General features: G+C 38.9%; 1 protein-coding gene across 3 annotated transcripts in view; it reads left to right on the forward strand.

Annotated features, from left to right (window-relative positions):
- The window catches only part of PIK3C2G (phosphatidylinositol-4-phosphate 3-kinase catalytic subunit type 2 gamma), a 212,515-nt gene that overhangs the window by 89,107 nt on the left and 105,753 nt on the right, over positions 1 to 17,655 (forward strand). For all 3 annotated transcript variants that reach the window (XM_038172920.2, XM_038172918.2, XM_038172919.2), the window contains exons 17-18: positions 8,704 to 8,797; positions 9,964 to 10,058. In XM_038172920.2, coding sequence (XP_038028848.1) covers positions 8,704 to 8,797; positions 9,964 to 10,058 — 189 coding nt within the window. The remainder of the gene's footprint in view (positions 1 to 8,703; positions 8,798 to 9,963; positions 10,059 to 17,655) is intronic.

Genomic DNA, 17,655 nt, shown 5'->3' on the forward strand with positions numbered 1-17,655 from the left:
GGAGTGGCAGGGACTTTCTAGATCACACAGTTTTCCATATGGAAGAGTACTTTTTGTTTGTTTCTTCTTTCCCTTGTTTTCTTCTAGGATATGGATTCCCATATGTGACATCACCTATTATTAGTTGTTTAGGCAAAATTTCTTGTAGACACTGTATATGAACATTACTTAACATATGCTTTCTGTAAGTAAATTCTACAGATCCGTCTGCCAATAGATCAGCACAAAGTAAGAGCTAGTGTGTCAGACCATCAACTTTGCAACTGATAACAAAGTTTTTTTCTTTAAAGTGGGTGGGAATGGGAAGGGTTCACAATCCGTATCACAATGAGTTTCTTTCAACTGAAAATTACAAAAACACCATGTCCTTTTTAATAATGCAGTTTTTTCTATTTCTATACTTTCTTCTAGACCTTGCCATTTTCTAATTTTCATGTGTTTGCATAGTGTTTTCTGTAGAAGCCTTCAGAGAAATGAAAAAAGAAAACACCACCAATAAAAAAAAAAGCCCTGCTGATGTTATCTGTAACAGAAATGCTAAAACTAAAGGGATTCCTTAGTTTCATTCCTTCTTTATATTTCTTTTCTAATTACTTTTAAAATACTTAAACTGTCACCCAAAACTTATTTGCATATTACTTTTAAAAGTTCTTCCATACTTTCTCACCAGGCCTGGTTGTAGCTGTTAGTGACATATCCTTTATTATTTAAAGGTTTTTTGAGTTTGTACTGGTATCTTGATTCCAGTAAGTTTGCTAGCTCAGCCTTCCTTGTTTCTAACAGACTTAATAAGATGTGTTTCTTAGGACTGTAATCATTCTTTTTTGAAAATGCAACAGAACAGAAAGTTTACACTAGAAATATAAACGGACTTGCAGAAATATGTGGCACATTATAAGCCTCTAACCTAAAAAATTTGTCATGAAAGGCCATTCTCCACAGAGGTCCTCATGTGTTAGAAAATGTAATGAAATGTACAGTGCCATTTATTTAACAAATATCTTCTAGTACAGGGTTATCTGATTATTGTGGTTTAGCCTCAAAGGCAGCTAAGCACCACACAGCCATTTCCTCATTTGCTCACTCTCCTCCTCCACAGTGAGATGGGGGAGAGAATCAAAAACAAACAAAAGAAAAAGGTAAAAACTCATGGGTTGAGGTAGGCAGCTTAATAGGATAGAAAAGGAAGAGGAAAATAATAACAATATAATAATAGTAATGATGATAATTAAATATATAAAACAACTGATTCACAGTGAAATTGCTCACCACCTGTCAGCTGATGCCCAGTCAGTCCCCCAAGCAGCGGACAGCCCACCCACCCAACCCTCCCAATTTTTATTGCTCTGCATAATGCTGTATGTTACGGGATATCTCTTCTGTCAGTTTGGGTCAGCTGTCCCGGCTATGTCAACTTCCCAGGTTCTTGTGCACCCCCAGCCTTCTCAATGGCAGGGCAGTATGTGAAACTGAAAGGTCCTTGATTTAGCGTAAGCACTGCTCAAAAACAATTAAAGCATCAGTGTGGTGTCAGCATTATTCTTATCCTAAATCCAGATCACAGCACTATACTAGCTACTAGAAAGAAAATTAACTCTATCCCAGCCAAAAACAGGACATTGAGGCAGCGCAACAAATATATCTTTAAAAAAAAAATAAATTAAAAAATCACATCCATTTCTCATTTACAATCAAAGCCACCACTGGCAGATGCCAAAATCTCAAGAGAATGTCGCAAACCACAGGATGCCTCAGCAGCATTTGGTTTTCTGTTTGAATCTGATTTAGCTGAAAGGTACAGCTAGATAAATAGCTCCCTACTGGCTATCTATATGAAAAGAATCAAGGACTGAAAGTTGTTCTTACTTATAAAGCAAATTGTAGTGTACACTCATCCAGCTCAAAATTAAGCTTTTTCAGGAGCCATCTTAAAATCTCATGGGAGACCCAGCAATTTACAATTACTTAGACAGAAGTTATAACATGGATGGCTGTCAATCACTGGTATCATGTAGGGAGGAAAGTACAAAACAGCAAAAGGTTTATTGAGGTTAAATATCAAAGGAAATCAGTTTAATAAGTTAAGGAGAATCTAGGTTGCAAGACAGGCTGTGAAGGGGACATCTGAAGTTCCTCATAGTGTGAACTGTTGCTGAGGATTATACAAACCAACCATCATTTACATATTGTTTTTTCTTCAGTAGCATTTCTGAGAATAGAAATCTGGGATAAACTTACAAGTCATAATCCCCGTTGGCGAAGAACTTAGTTTACCCGAAGTGAGGGCAAATATTAAAAGAAGAAAGCTACAATATGTTACAATGCAGTCAAACAGATGCATGAGGATGTAAAAAACTGTAGGTTTATTCACTTACCTATTGACCAATAGCTTGTTGGTCAAACAAACAAACAAATAAACATACAGAAAAAAAACAAACCACCACAACTAATAGTAATTGGAAATCTGAATAAAAATTACCAGTTTCAATCACATTTTATAGCTATGCAAAGAAAGACTCAATAATTTGTAAGTGCTTGTTGTTTTTTTGTTTGTTTTAATTTTCATTTTTAGCTAAATTCTTAGATATTTTGTTGACAATCTTAAAACAGCTAGGGAGAGAAGTGCCAGAATCTCTGTCTTCAGAAGCCATTTTCATAGGTCATTTCAGGAATCTGGTGTCTATGGTTCAAAACCTTTCAAAAACTGATCAGATATACATACTTAAGATGAACTGATCTGATCCGCATGGTGGCGGAGCTCAAGGAGGAGGTGGAGAGGCTGAGGGCCATCAGGGAATGTGAGCGGGAGATAGACTTCTGGAGCAACTCCCTGCAGGGCCTCAAGGAGAGGTACCGGGGTGAGACACCCCAAACGGGGGTGGACCCCCTGCCCTGTCGCCGTCGGACAGAGGGAGGGGATCTGGGAGTTGAGGAGGAATGGAAACAGGTCCCTGCGCGACATGGCAGGCAATGCCCTCCCCTTCCAGCCCCACCTTCCCAGGTGCCCTTACAAAACAGGTTTGAGGCCCTGGAGAATGAGAGATCAACAGCAACTGAGGAAGAGGTAGAAAGTGTTCCCAGGAGGATGCCTAGGGCGAGGAGGTCGACTCCACGCATCAGGACTGCCTCCACCAAGAAAGAAAGAAGGGTGATTGTCGTGGGAGACTCTATCCTTAGGGGGACAGAGGGCCCTATTTGTCGGCCTGACCTTACCCATAGGGAAGTCTGCTGCCTCCCTGGGGCCAGGGTCAGGGACGTTGCCAGGAAGCTCCCCAACCTGGTACGCCCCTCAGACTATTATCCTCTTGTGATAGTCCAGGCAGGTAGTGATGACATTGATGACAGAAGCCTGAAGGCTATCAAAAGAGACTTTAGGGGGCTGGGACGGTTAGTGGACGGAGCAGGAGTGCAGGTAGTATTTTCGTCCATCCCTACGTTGACAGGGAGGGGTACGGAGAGGACAAGGAAAGCCCACCTGTTAAACACGTGGCTCCGGGGCTGGTGCCTACGCAGAAATCTTGGGTTTTTCGACCATGGGGCAGTTTACTCAGCACCTGGTCTGATGGCCGTAGACGGGTCCCTATCCTTTAGGGGAAAAAGGATCCTGGGCCAGGAGCTGGCGGGGCTCATTGACAGGGCTTTAAACTAGGTAAGAAGGGGGATGGGGCTGAAGCAAGGACTGTTGGGGCTGTGCCAGGGGGAGCAATGGCAAGGCCGGAGAATAAGGTAAAGGCCCAGCTGAAGTGCATCTACACCAATGCACGCAGCATGGGTAACAAACAGGAGGAGCTGGAAGCCATCGTGCAGCGGGCAGGCTACGACTTGGTTGCCATCACAGAAACGTGGTGGGACCAGTCTCATGACTGGAGTGCTGCGATGCCTGGCTATAGGCTCTTCAGAAAGGACAGGCAGCACAGAAGGGGTGGCGGTGTGGCTCTCTATATTAGAGAGTCTTTCGATGTTGTAGAACTCGAGGCTAGGAATGACAAGATCGAGTCCCTTTGGGTTAGGATCGGCAGGGACAACAAGGCTAGTGTCCTGGTCGGGGTCTGCTATAGACCGCCGAACCAGGATGAGGAGACGGATGAGGAGTTCTACAGGCAGCTGACAGAAGTTGCGAATTCGTCGGCGCTTGTACTCGTGGGGGACTTCAACTTCCCTGACATATCCTGGAAGCACAACACAGCCCAGAGGAAGCAGTCTAGGAGGTTTCTGGAGAAAGTGGAAGATAGCTTCCTGACGCAGCTGATTAGTGAACCTACCAGGGGTGGTGCCCTGCTAGACCTTCTCTTCTCAAACAGAGAAGGACTGGTGGAGGATGTGATTGTCGGGAGCTGTCTTGGGCAGAGTGACCACGAAATGGTGGAGTTCACTATTCTTGGCGGGGCCAGGAAGGGAACCAGTAAAACCACTGTATTGGACTTTCGGAGGGCTGACTTTGGGCTGCTCAGGACACTAGTTGGTGGAGTCCCATGGGAGGCGGTTCTGAAGGGCAGAGGGGTCCAGGAAGGCTGGGCGCTCTTTAAGAGGCAAATCCTAATGGCGCAGGAGCGGTCTGTCCCCATGTGCCCAAAGATGAGCCAGCGGGGAAGAAGACCAGCCTGGCTCAACAGAGAATTGTGGCTTGAGCTTAGGAGGAAAAAGAGGGTTTATAATCTTTGGAAAATTGGGCAGGCCACTAAGGAGGACTATAAGGATGTAGCGAGGCTGTGCAGGGACAAGATTAGGAAGGCCAAAGCTCATCTGGAGCTCAATCTGGCTACTGCTGTTAAAGATAACAAAAAACACTTTTATAAATACATCAACACAAAAAGGAGGACTAGGGAGAATCTCCATCCTTTACTGGATGCGGGGGGAAACTTAGTTACAAGAGATGAGGAAAAGGCAGAGGTGCTTAATGCCTTCTTTGCCTCAGTCTTTAGTGGCAAAACCGGTTGCTCTCTGGATACCCAGTACCCAGAACTGGTGGAAGGGGACGGGGAGCAGGATGTGGCCCTCACCATCCACGAAGAACTGGTTGGTGACCTGCTACGGCACTTGGATGTGCACAAATCGATGGGGCCGGATGGGATCCACCCAAGGGTACTGAGAGAACTGGCAGAGGAGCTGGCCAAGCCCCTATCCATCATTTATCAGCAGTCCTGGCTATCGGGGGAGGTCCCAGCTGACTGGCGACTAGCAAATGTGACGCCCATCTACAAGAAGGGCCGGAGGGCAGACCCGGGGAACTACAGGCCGGTCAGTTTGACCTCAGTACCAGGGAAGCTCATGGAGCAGATCCTCTTGGGAGTCATCATGCGGCACTTGAAGGGCAAGCAGGCGATCAGGCCCAGCCAGCATGGGTTTATGGAAGGCAGGTCCTGCTTGACGAACCTGATCTCCTTCTACGACAAAGTGACGCGCTGGGTGGATGAGGGAAAGGCTGTGGATGTGGTCTACCTTGACTTCAGCAAGGCTTTTGACACCGTCTCCCACAGCATTCTCCTCAAGAAACTGGCTGCTCTTGGCTTGGACTGGCGCACGCTTCGTTGGGTTAGAAACTGGCTGGATAGCCGGGCCCAAAGCGTTGTGGTGAATGCAGCCAAGTCCAGTTGGAGGCCAGTCACTAGTGGCGTCCCCCAGGGCTCGGTGCTGGGGCCGGTCCTCTTTAACATCTTCATCAATGATCTGGATGATGGCATTGAGTGCACCCTCAGTAAGTTTGCAGATGACACCAAGCTAGGTGCGTGTGTCGATCTGCTCGAGGGTAGGAAGGCTCTGCAGGAGGATCTGGATAGGCTGCACCGATGGGCTGAGGTCAACTGCATGAAGTTCAACAAGGCCAAGTGCCGGGTCCTGCACCTGGGGCGCAATAACCCCAAGCAGAACTACAGGCTGGGAGAGGAATGGTTGGAGAGCTGCCAGGCAGAGAAGGACCTGGGAGTGATGGTGGACAGTCGGCTGAATATGAGCCAGCAGTGTGCTCAGGTGGCCAAGAAGGCCAACGGCATCCTGGCTTGTATCAGAAACACTGTGACCAGCAGGGCTAGGGAGGTGATCGTCCCCCTGTACTCGGCTCTGGTGAGGCCGCACCTCGAGTACTGTGTTCAGTTTTGGGCCCCTCGCTACAAGAAGGACATCGAGGTGCTTGAGCGGGTCCAGAGAAGGGCGACAAAGCTGGTGAGGGGCCTGGAGAGCAAGTCCTATGAGGAGCGGCTGAAGGAGCTGGGCTTGTTCAGCCTAGAGAAGAGGAGGCTCAGGGGTGACCTTATTGCTCTGTATAAGTACATTAAAGGAGGCTGTAGAGAGGTGGGGGTTGGCCTGTTCTCCCATGTGCCTGGTGACAGGACGAGGGGGAATGGGCTAAAGTTACGCCAGGGGAGCTTTAGGTTAGATGTTAGGAAGAATTTCTTTACTGAAAGGGTTGTGAGGCACTGGAACGGGCTGCCCAGGGAGGTGGTGGAGTCACCATCCCTGGAAGTCTTCAAAAGACGTTTAGATGTAGAGCTTAGGGATATGGTTTAGTGGGGACTGTTAGTGTTAGGTTAGAGGTTGGACTCGATGATCTTGAGGTCTCTTCCAACCTAGAAATTCTGTGATTCTGTGATTCTGTGAACTCCTGCTTCTTAGGAGGGTGCCCTAAACACTGTAATATTGAATCCATTGTGATACAGTCGTTTCATCTTCTGTGCTTCTTGAGTTTTCAGTATGTAGAAATGATTACATATTCATTGTAGCAAGCCCTGGAAATCAGGTTTGTCCCCAATATCCAAACAATGAAGATGTTTTCCTTAGGCCTAAAGTGATTTCTTGCAGTGAGCCTCAGAGATGAAGTCTGTTTCTCCTCTAATCAAGAATAATGTATTACTGAGATCAGGTTTGATGCAACACTCAAAATTTTGCAAGACTGTTCACTGGAAACCCCCTCAAGCCCAGGACCGCAAGGATAGCATAGTTTCCAGGCATGTGAAACGTAGCATTTCTTATTCAGATCGCCTTCTAGACCTTACCACATTATTAGATTTCAGCAAATAAACTGATGCATGTGTGCATGAGTAGCATAAGCACCAGTTGTTGTAGTTCCAGTGTTTCTGAGGATGTTAAATGTTTGCTCAAATAGAAATATAGAAGGTAAACCAAATCAAATTAAATATTTTTCTGCTGTGGTCCTAAACAATGTTGAAATTCAAAAGAGCAATGGATATTACATTTGAGATTTAGCAAATTGTCAGATGGTTAAGGAAATACATTGATTGCCTATTCCTTAAAAAAGATCCAACTCAGCCTCAAGCTAACCTTGAGATTTACATGCTGAGGGAAACAGTTTAGTAACTAAGGCCAACAAATTACCCAAAACCTCACTCAAGATCATTGTGACAAGTGTCGTGTTTCCTGAAATAAATAACCTGTAGATTTTTCACTACAATGCCTATGAACTTGAGCTCATCATTACTCTAATCAGATTTCATGTAAATACTTTTGCTAATTTAGGAATAATCTCAGTTCTGATTTATGGCAAACTAATTCTAAACAAATCAAAAGTTAGCTGTTGATTTTTGGGGAAGATTTAGATTAAACTAATTTTGTTGTTCTCTGTTTAGCTGTAAAAAATATAGGAGTTTCTCCCATCATAACATTACATATATTCTAATGTTGGCTGCTAATAAGGACAAGCAGTAACTAATATTTTTCTGCTTGACTTGGTGCCAAGCATAGAACATACTTTGCTGTTCAGTAACATGTTGAGCTAGGTGAGAAGGTAAAGATTAATTTCCATATTATTTGCACATTTGGTAGTGAGGCCTTTGGAGCAATTGCAAAATTAGATCATGGGATGATATGAAAGGGATTAATTTTTTTAATATGTAGTCTTTCTTCAATTATGTTTTGTTCTAAATAGCCATATGTATATTGAAGACTTCATATTGCTAACTGGTTGCCTATAACATATAAGTAAATAAATAAATAACTCTTGTAAAATAGGCTAATTTGGGACTAACCTGATAATTTATTTATAAAGTATTTCTTCTCTCTCTCCATAAAGGCCCTCTTGGCATCATGCTTGCAATTATTAACTGTATTATAAACATCATCAAATAGGTACCATAGCAGACAAATAAAATATTAAAATCTGAACTGAGCCACATTGCTAAAATGACAGGGGAGGGGGCAGAGAAGGAGGAGGATGTTGAAAGAGCTACAGGTGGTAGCCAAGTGCAGCATAGAAGTCAGGCCTTTCAAGTAGGTCCAATAATTTATCTAAAATGAACCCTTCTGTTATGGAAAATTTCAAGTTTTCAAGTTGTTGCTCAGAACAATATGTCTTCAAGTGACTGTTGACAGGTTCTATTGCACAGAAATTTTGTATTTCAGGTAAGTAAGAACAGCAAGGGAGGACACAAAATTTCCTTTATATTTTGATATATATAAAGGAAATTATAACGTGATAGTTCAAGTTAAAAAAAAAAAAAAAAGGATTTGAAGATCAGTGTTGTGAGTTGGTTTTTATCCTTGTGTGGCATTGTAACAGTCGATTCAATTAAGCTATCTGCTATGTGTTTCTTGACTCTTGTTACAGTAAGGCAAATGAATTGATTTTTTCCTATTCCATTTTGAGAGAAAACCTGTTTTTCTAGTATATAGTATCAGTGAGAGCTCAAGAGGGTTGCAGTGCATCAACAGTGGCTTGGTACCTCTTAATGATATCTATTTGTTTTGCTTTAGTTTTCCAGATAAAGATATTCGCAGAACAGCAGTCCAACAAATAGAAAATCTGTCAAATGATGAATTGCTAGAATACCTCCCACAGCTGGTTCAGGTAAGAAAGAAATTGATAGCCAAGGAAGTCTTCTGTCCAGATCAATAACTTCATTAAACATTTTGGTTTCTTTCTGCATAATACATTATAAGAGGAATAATAAGAAAGACTGATCATCTGATGTGATGATTAAATTAATAGGATTGAGGCACAGACTGTTTTTCACTCAAGAAAATGCAGTTGTTTTGGCATACTGATTGAACTTTTCCATATACGTCAAGAAGTCTTTTCCACAACTGGGAAAAAAAAAAAAAAAAAAAAGTTGGGGGATATCAGGGTTGGAAACATCTGAAAAAGTGAACAACTGAAATGCTGCTATGACCACCAGGCCAGGCTTCATTGCAGTCAGAGAATGAGAGGTTTCTTTGCAATTAATTGCAGTTTTCTTAATACCAAATATATCGGGAAAATCATTGTCAGCATAGAGTAACCAGACCAGGTTGGTTGTAGAACAGTCTCTTTAGAGAGGTACATTGCTTTTCACTGGAAATTTATATTTTACAAGTAATGGGCCCACTGCATTTAAAATAATTACTTTGTGGCTGAATAGGTGCTGTTCTGTAGTTAAGGAGGAGGCAGCCAATCAAAATCTTTGTCCTCTTACTTGGTACCACTATACACGGATTACTTACACTTCATCATTTCAGAGTTCCTTTTTTTAAAAAAATAAAATAAAATTTATATATATATACATATACACACACACATACACATATATTAGTATAGACACATAAATATACATGCATGCACAAATCTACATAATCCATTTCTGTGAAGCAGCGGAACCTGCACATCTTTACAGCATTCAGCAGAGTAGGATGCTTATGTTACATTTCACCTTTATCAGCTCTTGTTTCACAAGTAACTTTTTGGATAGAGTTTATTTTCCAAACCAATTAGTCAGGGTAAAATTTCAATATACTAAAGGCTACATATTTGCATGTTTTTTAACGTGTCCAGAATCAGGATGATATCTGCCTGTCTTACAGATGATGGTAGACACTTACATCCAGAAGTTTCTTTATTCATTCCCTATTCTCCGTAAGTTGGATTGGTTCCTTCAAACTATTCACTGGAGATAATGTTCTTTCTGATTCATTTTATTTTATTATAAAGGAAAGACAACAAAATCAGCATGAAAGTGATTCTTGTTATTGTCTGTTAAGGTGCTTAAGTTTGAATGGAGTCTTGAAAGCCCTCTAGTAAAACTCCTGTTGCATCGCTCTCTTCAAAGCACACAAATAGCCCATCAACTTTACTGGTAAGATTATTTTCTATTACTACCATATAAATTCTCCATTACAGTGGATGTTATCCATAACTTAATTATTGACAAGCTCTGTTTTTGTTTAAAACCAACAAAAACAACTATTTTTTTTTCTTTTTTGCTCCCTCATTATTCTCTTTTCAGTATTGGGTATGGGTAAATTGTAAAAAAGACCTACTGATCTCTGCCTTCATCCTGTCCCTACAGGGAAAAATAATAATAATAAAGAAGTCTATTCACTCAGGTGTGATACCATTTGTAATCTTCTTCTTCGTCTATTTTGAACCAAATGTAGTTTTCCTTGAAATTTGCAAGATATCCAAGCAACATTGGCTTCCTGGTAAAAGGTCCTGCTTTTGTGATTTCTCTGACCTCTTCTGAAGATTTCAGACTTCTCTTATGTGTCAAAGTCAATCTCTTACTCCATTTGCGTGTCAGTCTAACTTGTGATAGTAGTGTTTCAAGTAGTTCTTTTTAGTGATTATGGCGATGCAACAGTTCTTGACAGTAATTGCCTTTCACCATCAATCTGTACAATATAAGACCTCTGTAATTGTATTATTTGCATGCAGTGATTACTCTGTTTGCTATGCTGTTACTTCAAGGCTCTCTGAATAGGAATGTGGCCTTCTGTCATCTGTACTGCTCTGTGATCTGAAAATCAAGCTGGTTTTCTTTGCATGTTTAATAATGATGGATGAAATGAGCTTTCATTTACAGTTCAGCTGGTTCAGACCTGTGAAAGCAAAAGCTTTCCTCCCTGAAAAGCAAAGACAACAGCTCGAAATGTAATCATTTTGTTGAAGAAGTGTGAGGTTGGAAAGAGCATAGATCATACTTTCATACCTGCGTGATCTCTGGAAGTGTTAGTGTGGATAAAACAGAATTTAGAGTGTCTTTCTTTCACTGAAATGAGTAGGATAATAATAATATGCCTAATAAGTGTATCTGTCAAATAAAGAGGAACCACATTTAGCAAGCCATTTTTCTGACAGTGCCTAAAATACATGTATGACTGAGACTTCTACTGTCTTATATTAAACTTAGTCATGCTGAATATAAAATGTCCCATCTAGACTCCTTAAGTGTGCCAACAGAGATAGTAGATTTTCTGTATAATTAGAAATGTTTTCTAGAGTTGAATGGACAATAGGAACATCATCAGTTTGGCTGTGTTTTCTTTCACTCTTTGGTGTCAGAAGAACAATGATTATCTGTAACCTTCTTCCTCCTTATTTTTCAATGGAGACCTGTGTAGATACCTTTTTTTTTTTTTTTTTCTTCCCAAATTTTGTTTGAGTTGTCTGATCATATATACAGTCTTGGGTAAAATATGGCAGAGTATCTTGGGTAATATATATCCTTGTCTGGCACAGTAGAATTTAATGTGGCAAAATACATATGTTTTATATATAGCATAATATATAACATTAGATATACATACCTCTTTCTAATAGAATATTTCTGAACATTCACTGTATTCTCTGCTTTTCAACTGATAGTAGTCCTGTTCACATCATCCAACTATCAGTTATTTTTCAAGCACTTTTCCTCCCTGTGTGCATTAACAGTTGGAGATATCATCAGCTATTATGTATGGATTAGATATTTTGAGTATCCTCTTGAGCACTGATTGCAGATAGAAACTACTGATTTACTAAACGTCTTTCTAGTTACACGTATCCTGGTGTTGTACACGATTGTGGACACTTCCCACTAATAATACTTCCAAACTCTATAAATAGTGATTTGCTATTTATCCCCAAATGAACAAGCATAAAGAAAGTATCTTCTACTTGAAACGTGAACTATAATTTTCTAAAGGGACAGCTTTTGATTAAATCTTAAAATTAGTATGTGTTTGTATGTATATGTAAATATACACATATATATAGTACATATGCACACACAAATACATTTTGTATATGTAAATGTATATAAATATTCAAAGATCTACATTTTTACTTTAATAATATAAAAATATAATTTCTTTAATAGTTATTCCTCAGAGTGTTCTTTCATCGTTGTCTTACTGAGTCACAAGACAGATGTACTTTTGTCAGCATTATGATCTTGGAAGCTAAACTTAACCATCAGTTGGCAATGTACTCTTAGCATGCACTAACTTTCCCTGTCAGTTCAGTAAAGTCAGATAATATCATGAGAGAAACCCTGTGATAATGGTATAGATATTTGAATTTTCTTTCAAACTCTGCTTCAGTCTGAATATTTATTTATTATAATCTTCTGGATTTTCAGTACCTTATCTGGCACACAATCCTAGCAAAGATTTGGCTCCTTTTTTTTTTTTTTTTTTTAATGTTTAGCTACCTAAAGTAATCATGAAAGCATCTGGTAGTCCTGTTCAATTTAGTGGAACGAGCATGAGTACCTCTTTTATTTAGGCTTTTTGTTCAAATGTTTCAGTCTAAAATGAAGAAATTAAATCAAGCACATGCTTTTAAAATTTTGCCTCTTGTATTCATCACACAATATACTTTTTGTTTTTGGCTACTCTGTTCCACCATGTTCTCCAGTAGTAAACAGTTTTGTACCTACCTAACATTTAAATTTATATAATTATTAATATTTTTGTTCCATAATTTTAAAACATAGTTTCATAAGTAATAAAATCTATTTAGAAAATTTAACAGTAATTTCATATTAATAAAGTTTTCCTTTACTTTGCAAATTGAATTTCAGTCTTTAAGGAAGTAATGGAAAACAGAGGATTTCTTCCAGTCATCTCTAAAGAGATTTTTAAAAGAAACTCAATGATTTAATAATATGGGCAACATATGTGTGCATGCACACTCATGCATGCTCCCATAACTTCTTTTAAGAAATGCAGTTAGATAGCATTATATTCTCTGAAGCACTTCATTCTGTTTCATTACCAGATTAGCAATCAAATAGTCTTAGAAGCAAGGATTGGTAAAAACAAACATTAGAAACAAGATTGTATCTATTTTAATTGTAATAAATTATATTAACATCCTACTATTAAATAATTCAACATTATGCACAGTGTACCTACCCAAAATAGAACTTGGAATGGAAGACTCTAATGTAATTCAGAAAACTAGTGATGCATTTTCATGACCACAGGGGAAACATCAACTGAGTTAAATTTCCATGTTTTACAACACTGTTGTAAATCTAGACACTAGTTACCAGAACTGGTGGTGACTGGCAGCACTTAGTTATTTTAACGACAAACATATTTTTTAATAATAGCTCAGTTATTTAAAATTGACTCAATTTCCCTGCATGCAAGAGATAAGCTGTTACCCAATAATGATGTACCAGCTCATCATCTGTTTAATATTAATGTTGGATAGCAAATTGTTGGAGACCTTGCCATAAAGCACTGATAAGTTTGTCTAAAGATCATATTAAAGGAAAAAAAAAAAAAAAAAAAAAAAAAAAAAGGAGGGGGGGAGGAGACATAAATTGGCACAGGTGGACAGAATAGAATATTAATTTTAAGATTCTTGTGACATCTTCAGCTGTTGTAAATCAGGATAGCTTCAGTGAAAGTAACTCCATTCTTTGCTTGTATCTGCTGTGTATTTGTCCCATTAATTTTGCTATTTAGAGTGAACAGGTAATTTGATCTTTCACCCTGATTTTTTTTTTTTTCTTACTGTGAATGACTTTTCCCCTCTCCAAATTCTTTAGAAATTTAGGCTGTCTGCATCTGTCGGGGTTTCAGCTTCTCACTAGTCCTTTTGAATGCACTTCCTTTCACAAGGAGATTAAATATTTTCTTTTGAATTTGCCATGCGTACAGTGTCAACACAGGACCTGCATACAACTGAAATCCCCTTTTAGTCTTACTGCTATGTAACTTCCTCATATGTGTGAAGCATGGACAACATTTACTCTGGTCAACTGTCTCCTAAATGTTTACTCTAATTCTAGTCTTTTCCTAGCTGAAATCCTGAGAGGGGAGAAGGCTTGAGCAAATTTTCCTGTTTCCTTAGAGCTATGTTGAAAAGCAAAGCTTTAAGCTGGTTCTAGCATAGCAGAAGAGTTGCTTGAGGGGAAAGAAACCTGCTGAGACCCTTTGGGCCATTTCAGCTGCTGGCAGTCTTTGTTTATCTCCTTGCTACTGTGTTCAACAGACAATTTTTTTCAGTTTTTGTCCTCAAGTTTTAATCCACGCCTCTACCTCTGACAACCTACCAGTTTCCCACTTGCTTGGAGCATTTTTTGCTTTTAGTTTCTTTCATAAGTGGCAGCTGCAACATACAATTGAAACAGCTGGCTGGGGCAGCAGGTGGCTAGGAATATGTCTCACAGATGGTTACCTTTCACAAGGAGGATTGAATAATGGGGAGAAGTGCAGTGTCCTCTAAGATTGGTGGCAGCTGCTTGAAGGTGGTGCTAGGAACAGGTTTCATTGCTGGGGAAGAGTGCTGGTGTTTATAAATTTTTGCAGAGCGTGAACATTTTATATGCTTAGCTCAAGAAGAGAAAAAGCTAAGTGAAACCCTTGTAGGAGGCAAAATGTTCTTTTGTAACTTCTCTTCTTGGAGTTCTCTTAGAGTTTTAAGTCACTCAAACTTTATAGAATTTTTCTGGTTTATCACATTTTTCAACTACATTTTGTCTGATGACCAAGAGAAAAAGGAGTTATCTTCTGTCTTTACTACGATGCATCTCAGATAAGAATAAGCTAACTCTTGGTGAAATCCAGCACACTGAAAGCAATATGAATTAGACTACTGATTTCAAGGCTAGACCATCGTATTTTATTTTTATCTCTTTTTCTGCACAAAAATAGCTGTAGGAGGCCAAAAAATAAATAATAATAAGAAGAACATAAGCAATGTATTCAAGTTTAAAAAGGCATCAGTTATATTCTTTCACTGGGAGGTTTGTCCCTCAATACTGTTTTCCAAAATTTCTACCACTTAGTTTTATTCAGTACTACAGGGTTTAAAGATCAGGATTATTGCTTTATATTTTCCAAAAGGATTGTTCTGTTATTTTTTTCTGTCAGAACTAGTCTATATTAACTATATTTTACTTGAAGACTTCAAAAGAAGGAATACATCAAGCAGACGTTCATCTGTCCGACACCCTTAATTATCTTAATATTGAACAGGCAGCCATTCTCCAGCTCCTTCTCATCCCACATTATGGTGTCTCTCTCCCACAGTCAGAGGTTGTCAAGTGTGCTAATCATTAATGAAATCCTAAATAGCTGTGTAGAGCAGGCTGAAAAGCCCAACCCATTAAAATGACATTAATGTAAATACAAAAGTTATCAATTTTGTTTTGCATTAATTTGGTTCTCCTAATCAATCAGAATCAGAACACTTAATCACATATATAGCTTTAATCCTGTGAGTAGCCATCACAGCATATCTTTGATGAGTTGTTTTGCTGCTCTGTATTAGAATTTGAGTTCAGTTATGGAGTTACTCTATCCTACAGCATTCTGAGGCAAGGTGTCATTCATCCAAGTAATGATTTTAAGTTTCATCTGAGTTAGGAGGACTTGATGTGATCATCATTGTATTTTAGTCTGTAGAGAACCTAAAACATAGAGTGGATTCACACCTAGGGATTTTCATTCTGAATTTGGAATGCTTACTTAGGAAACATCAATAATTTGGAGTTCTTTTGCTGTAGTTACACATGTGTATAGCATATACAGACTATATAAAATACAGTCTTTAGACTGTTATTTTTTTTTTGTGAGATAAGGATTTAACTGTCCAATGTACTAAGTGTGTCATTATTAGCTATGTGGGACTTTGGTTATTGCCTTAGAAAACTAATTATTTTGTTTTCTAACTCACAGACTTTCAGTTTTCTCAGACTCCAGTCTTAGATAAAGATGGTTTCAAATGTAACAAAAATATTTTGTTATTAAGAAGAAAAAAGAACGTAACTCTATCTGTTATTTTTGACCCCCAGTATTTACAGACTGAGTGGGCAAACAGTACATTTAAATAAACAAAATCATGTCTTGCATTTAAGTCAACATAATTTGGTTGTTAAGGAAAAAAAAAAAAAAAAAGCTGTTTTGAATTCTTTTTTTTTCAGCTGTAAAGAAATAGAAGAGTGAATTGGCTGTGACCACAGCTGAAGTTGATAAAAGGTGGTAGTATATTGTAACATTACTTATCTGTTCTAGGTCTGTCAATTCCACTCAGTAAAAAAGGACCAGGGAGCAAAACCAACTATTAGATCTCTGGTTAGCTATACTTCATAACTGTGGCCTTCCTCTTTGGCTCTGTTTTGGACTGATTTCTCCAGTACAGTAGTGGAGCATGGTTTGGAAATAGTTCACTTTGGGAACCGCCCCAAAATAGAGGATGAACAAAAGTGCCCAAGCTGTGACACACACTGTCCTCCAATGCTGCCCTGCCCATGCTTGCATGTGTGAACCATCTGAGGTAGATAACACTGACCTTCAGCCTCTTTTAATTTCACTACTATTTGTGGACTATAACATAACCCTCACGCTATTTCTGATTCAGTGGGCTCAAATAATAAACTGAGGCTCTATCATTATTATCATTATTATCATTATTATCATTATTATCATTATTATCATTATATAACAATTAATTATTAATTATTATTAATCATTAATTATTATTAAATGTTAATAATAATAGTAATAATAGGTCTCAAATAATAAATAAATAAAGATTTCTGATTCCCAACCTTTAGAACAGAGGAAATTCCATGCCCAAAACTAGAGGATTAACATTGCCAAATGCAAAAATAAAAAAGTCTCTAAGGGACAAATTTATCAGTGTGTGTTACTGTAATGAAAAATATGCCACCACATGCATGTAGAAGCAAACAGTTGGATCTGAAAAATAAACAAACGTGAAAGATTTCTGAAAAGAAGAAAAAAAAAAAAGAGCAAGTAAGCTTAATTATTTCTGCTACTTCATGATTTATAAAGTAGCACTAAGCAAAATGTTTTTCAGTATATTATTTTTCAAAACACTACTTGTCTGTTTTCTTTCATTTTTTCTCCTTTTACATTTAAAAATATTGAAGCTGACAAATTTAGTTTTTCAGTTGAACTGAAAAACTCCCTATTAGGTTAGAGTCATATCTATTATAACCCATTCAACAGTGTAACTGAACATGAAATATAGGTGTTGTCTGTTGGGATATCCTCTGTGGAAAGGAGTGAGTGTGTTGTTTTAATGGTCTGTTACGTGTCTCATGCTTGGATATGATGGACTTAAAATGACCAGCTTGTGGGATGGAACAGTGCTGAAAGCTCCCTTTCTCCAGCTGTTCTGGCACAGGAGAAAGACATCCTCTTTGCACAAGCCATAGCTTTTGACCAAGGAATTGGAGCTGGTGTTGCTGTGGCAGGGATTCAGAGCAGGGTTCTGTGTAGCTGTCAAGCTAGGCTTTAATCTGCTCCTTTCATCTTTCTTCCATAAAAAATGTTTTATTGTTGCTTCTTTCAAAAACAAAACAGCCAAAATCTATCCTGGCAGATACTGCACATAATCTCTGCATGTCCCAGAGGAACATTTGGGAAGTAAATCAGAGTAGTAATAAATCAGGAAAACTTTTGACAAAACATTCATTTAGTTCTGTC

This window comes from Anas platyrhynchos, chromosome 1, assembly GCF_047663525.1.
Source record: "Anas platyrhynchos isolate ZD024472 breed Pekin duck chromosome 1, IASCAAS_PekinDuck_T2T, whole genome shotgun sequence".
NCBI classification, from domain to species: domain Eukaryota; kingdom Metazoa; phylum Chordata; class Aves; order Anseriformes; family Anatidae; genus Anas; species Anas platyrhynchos.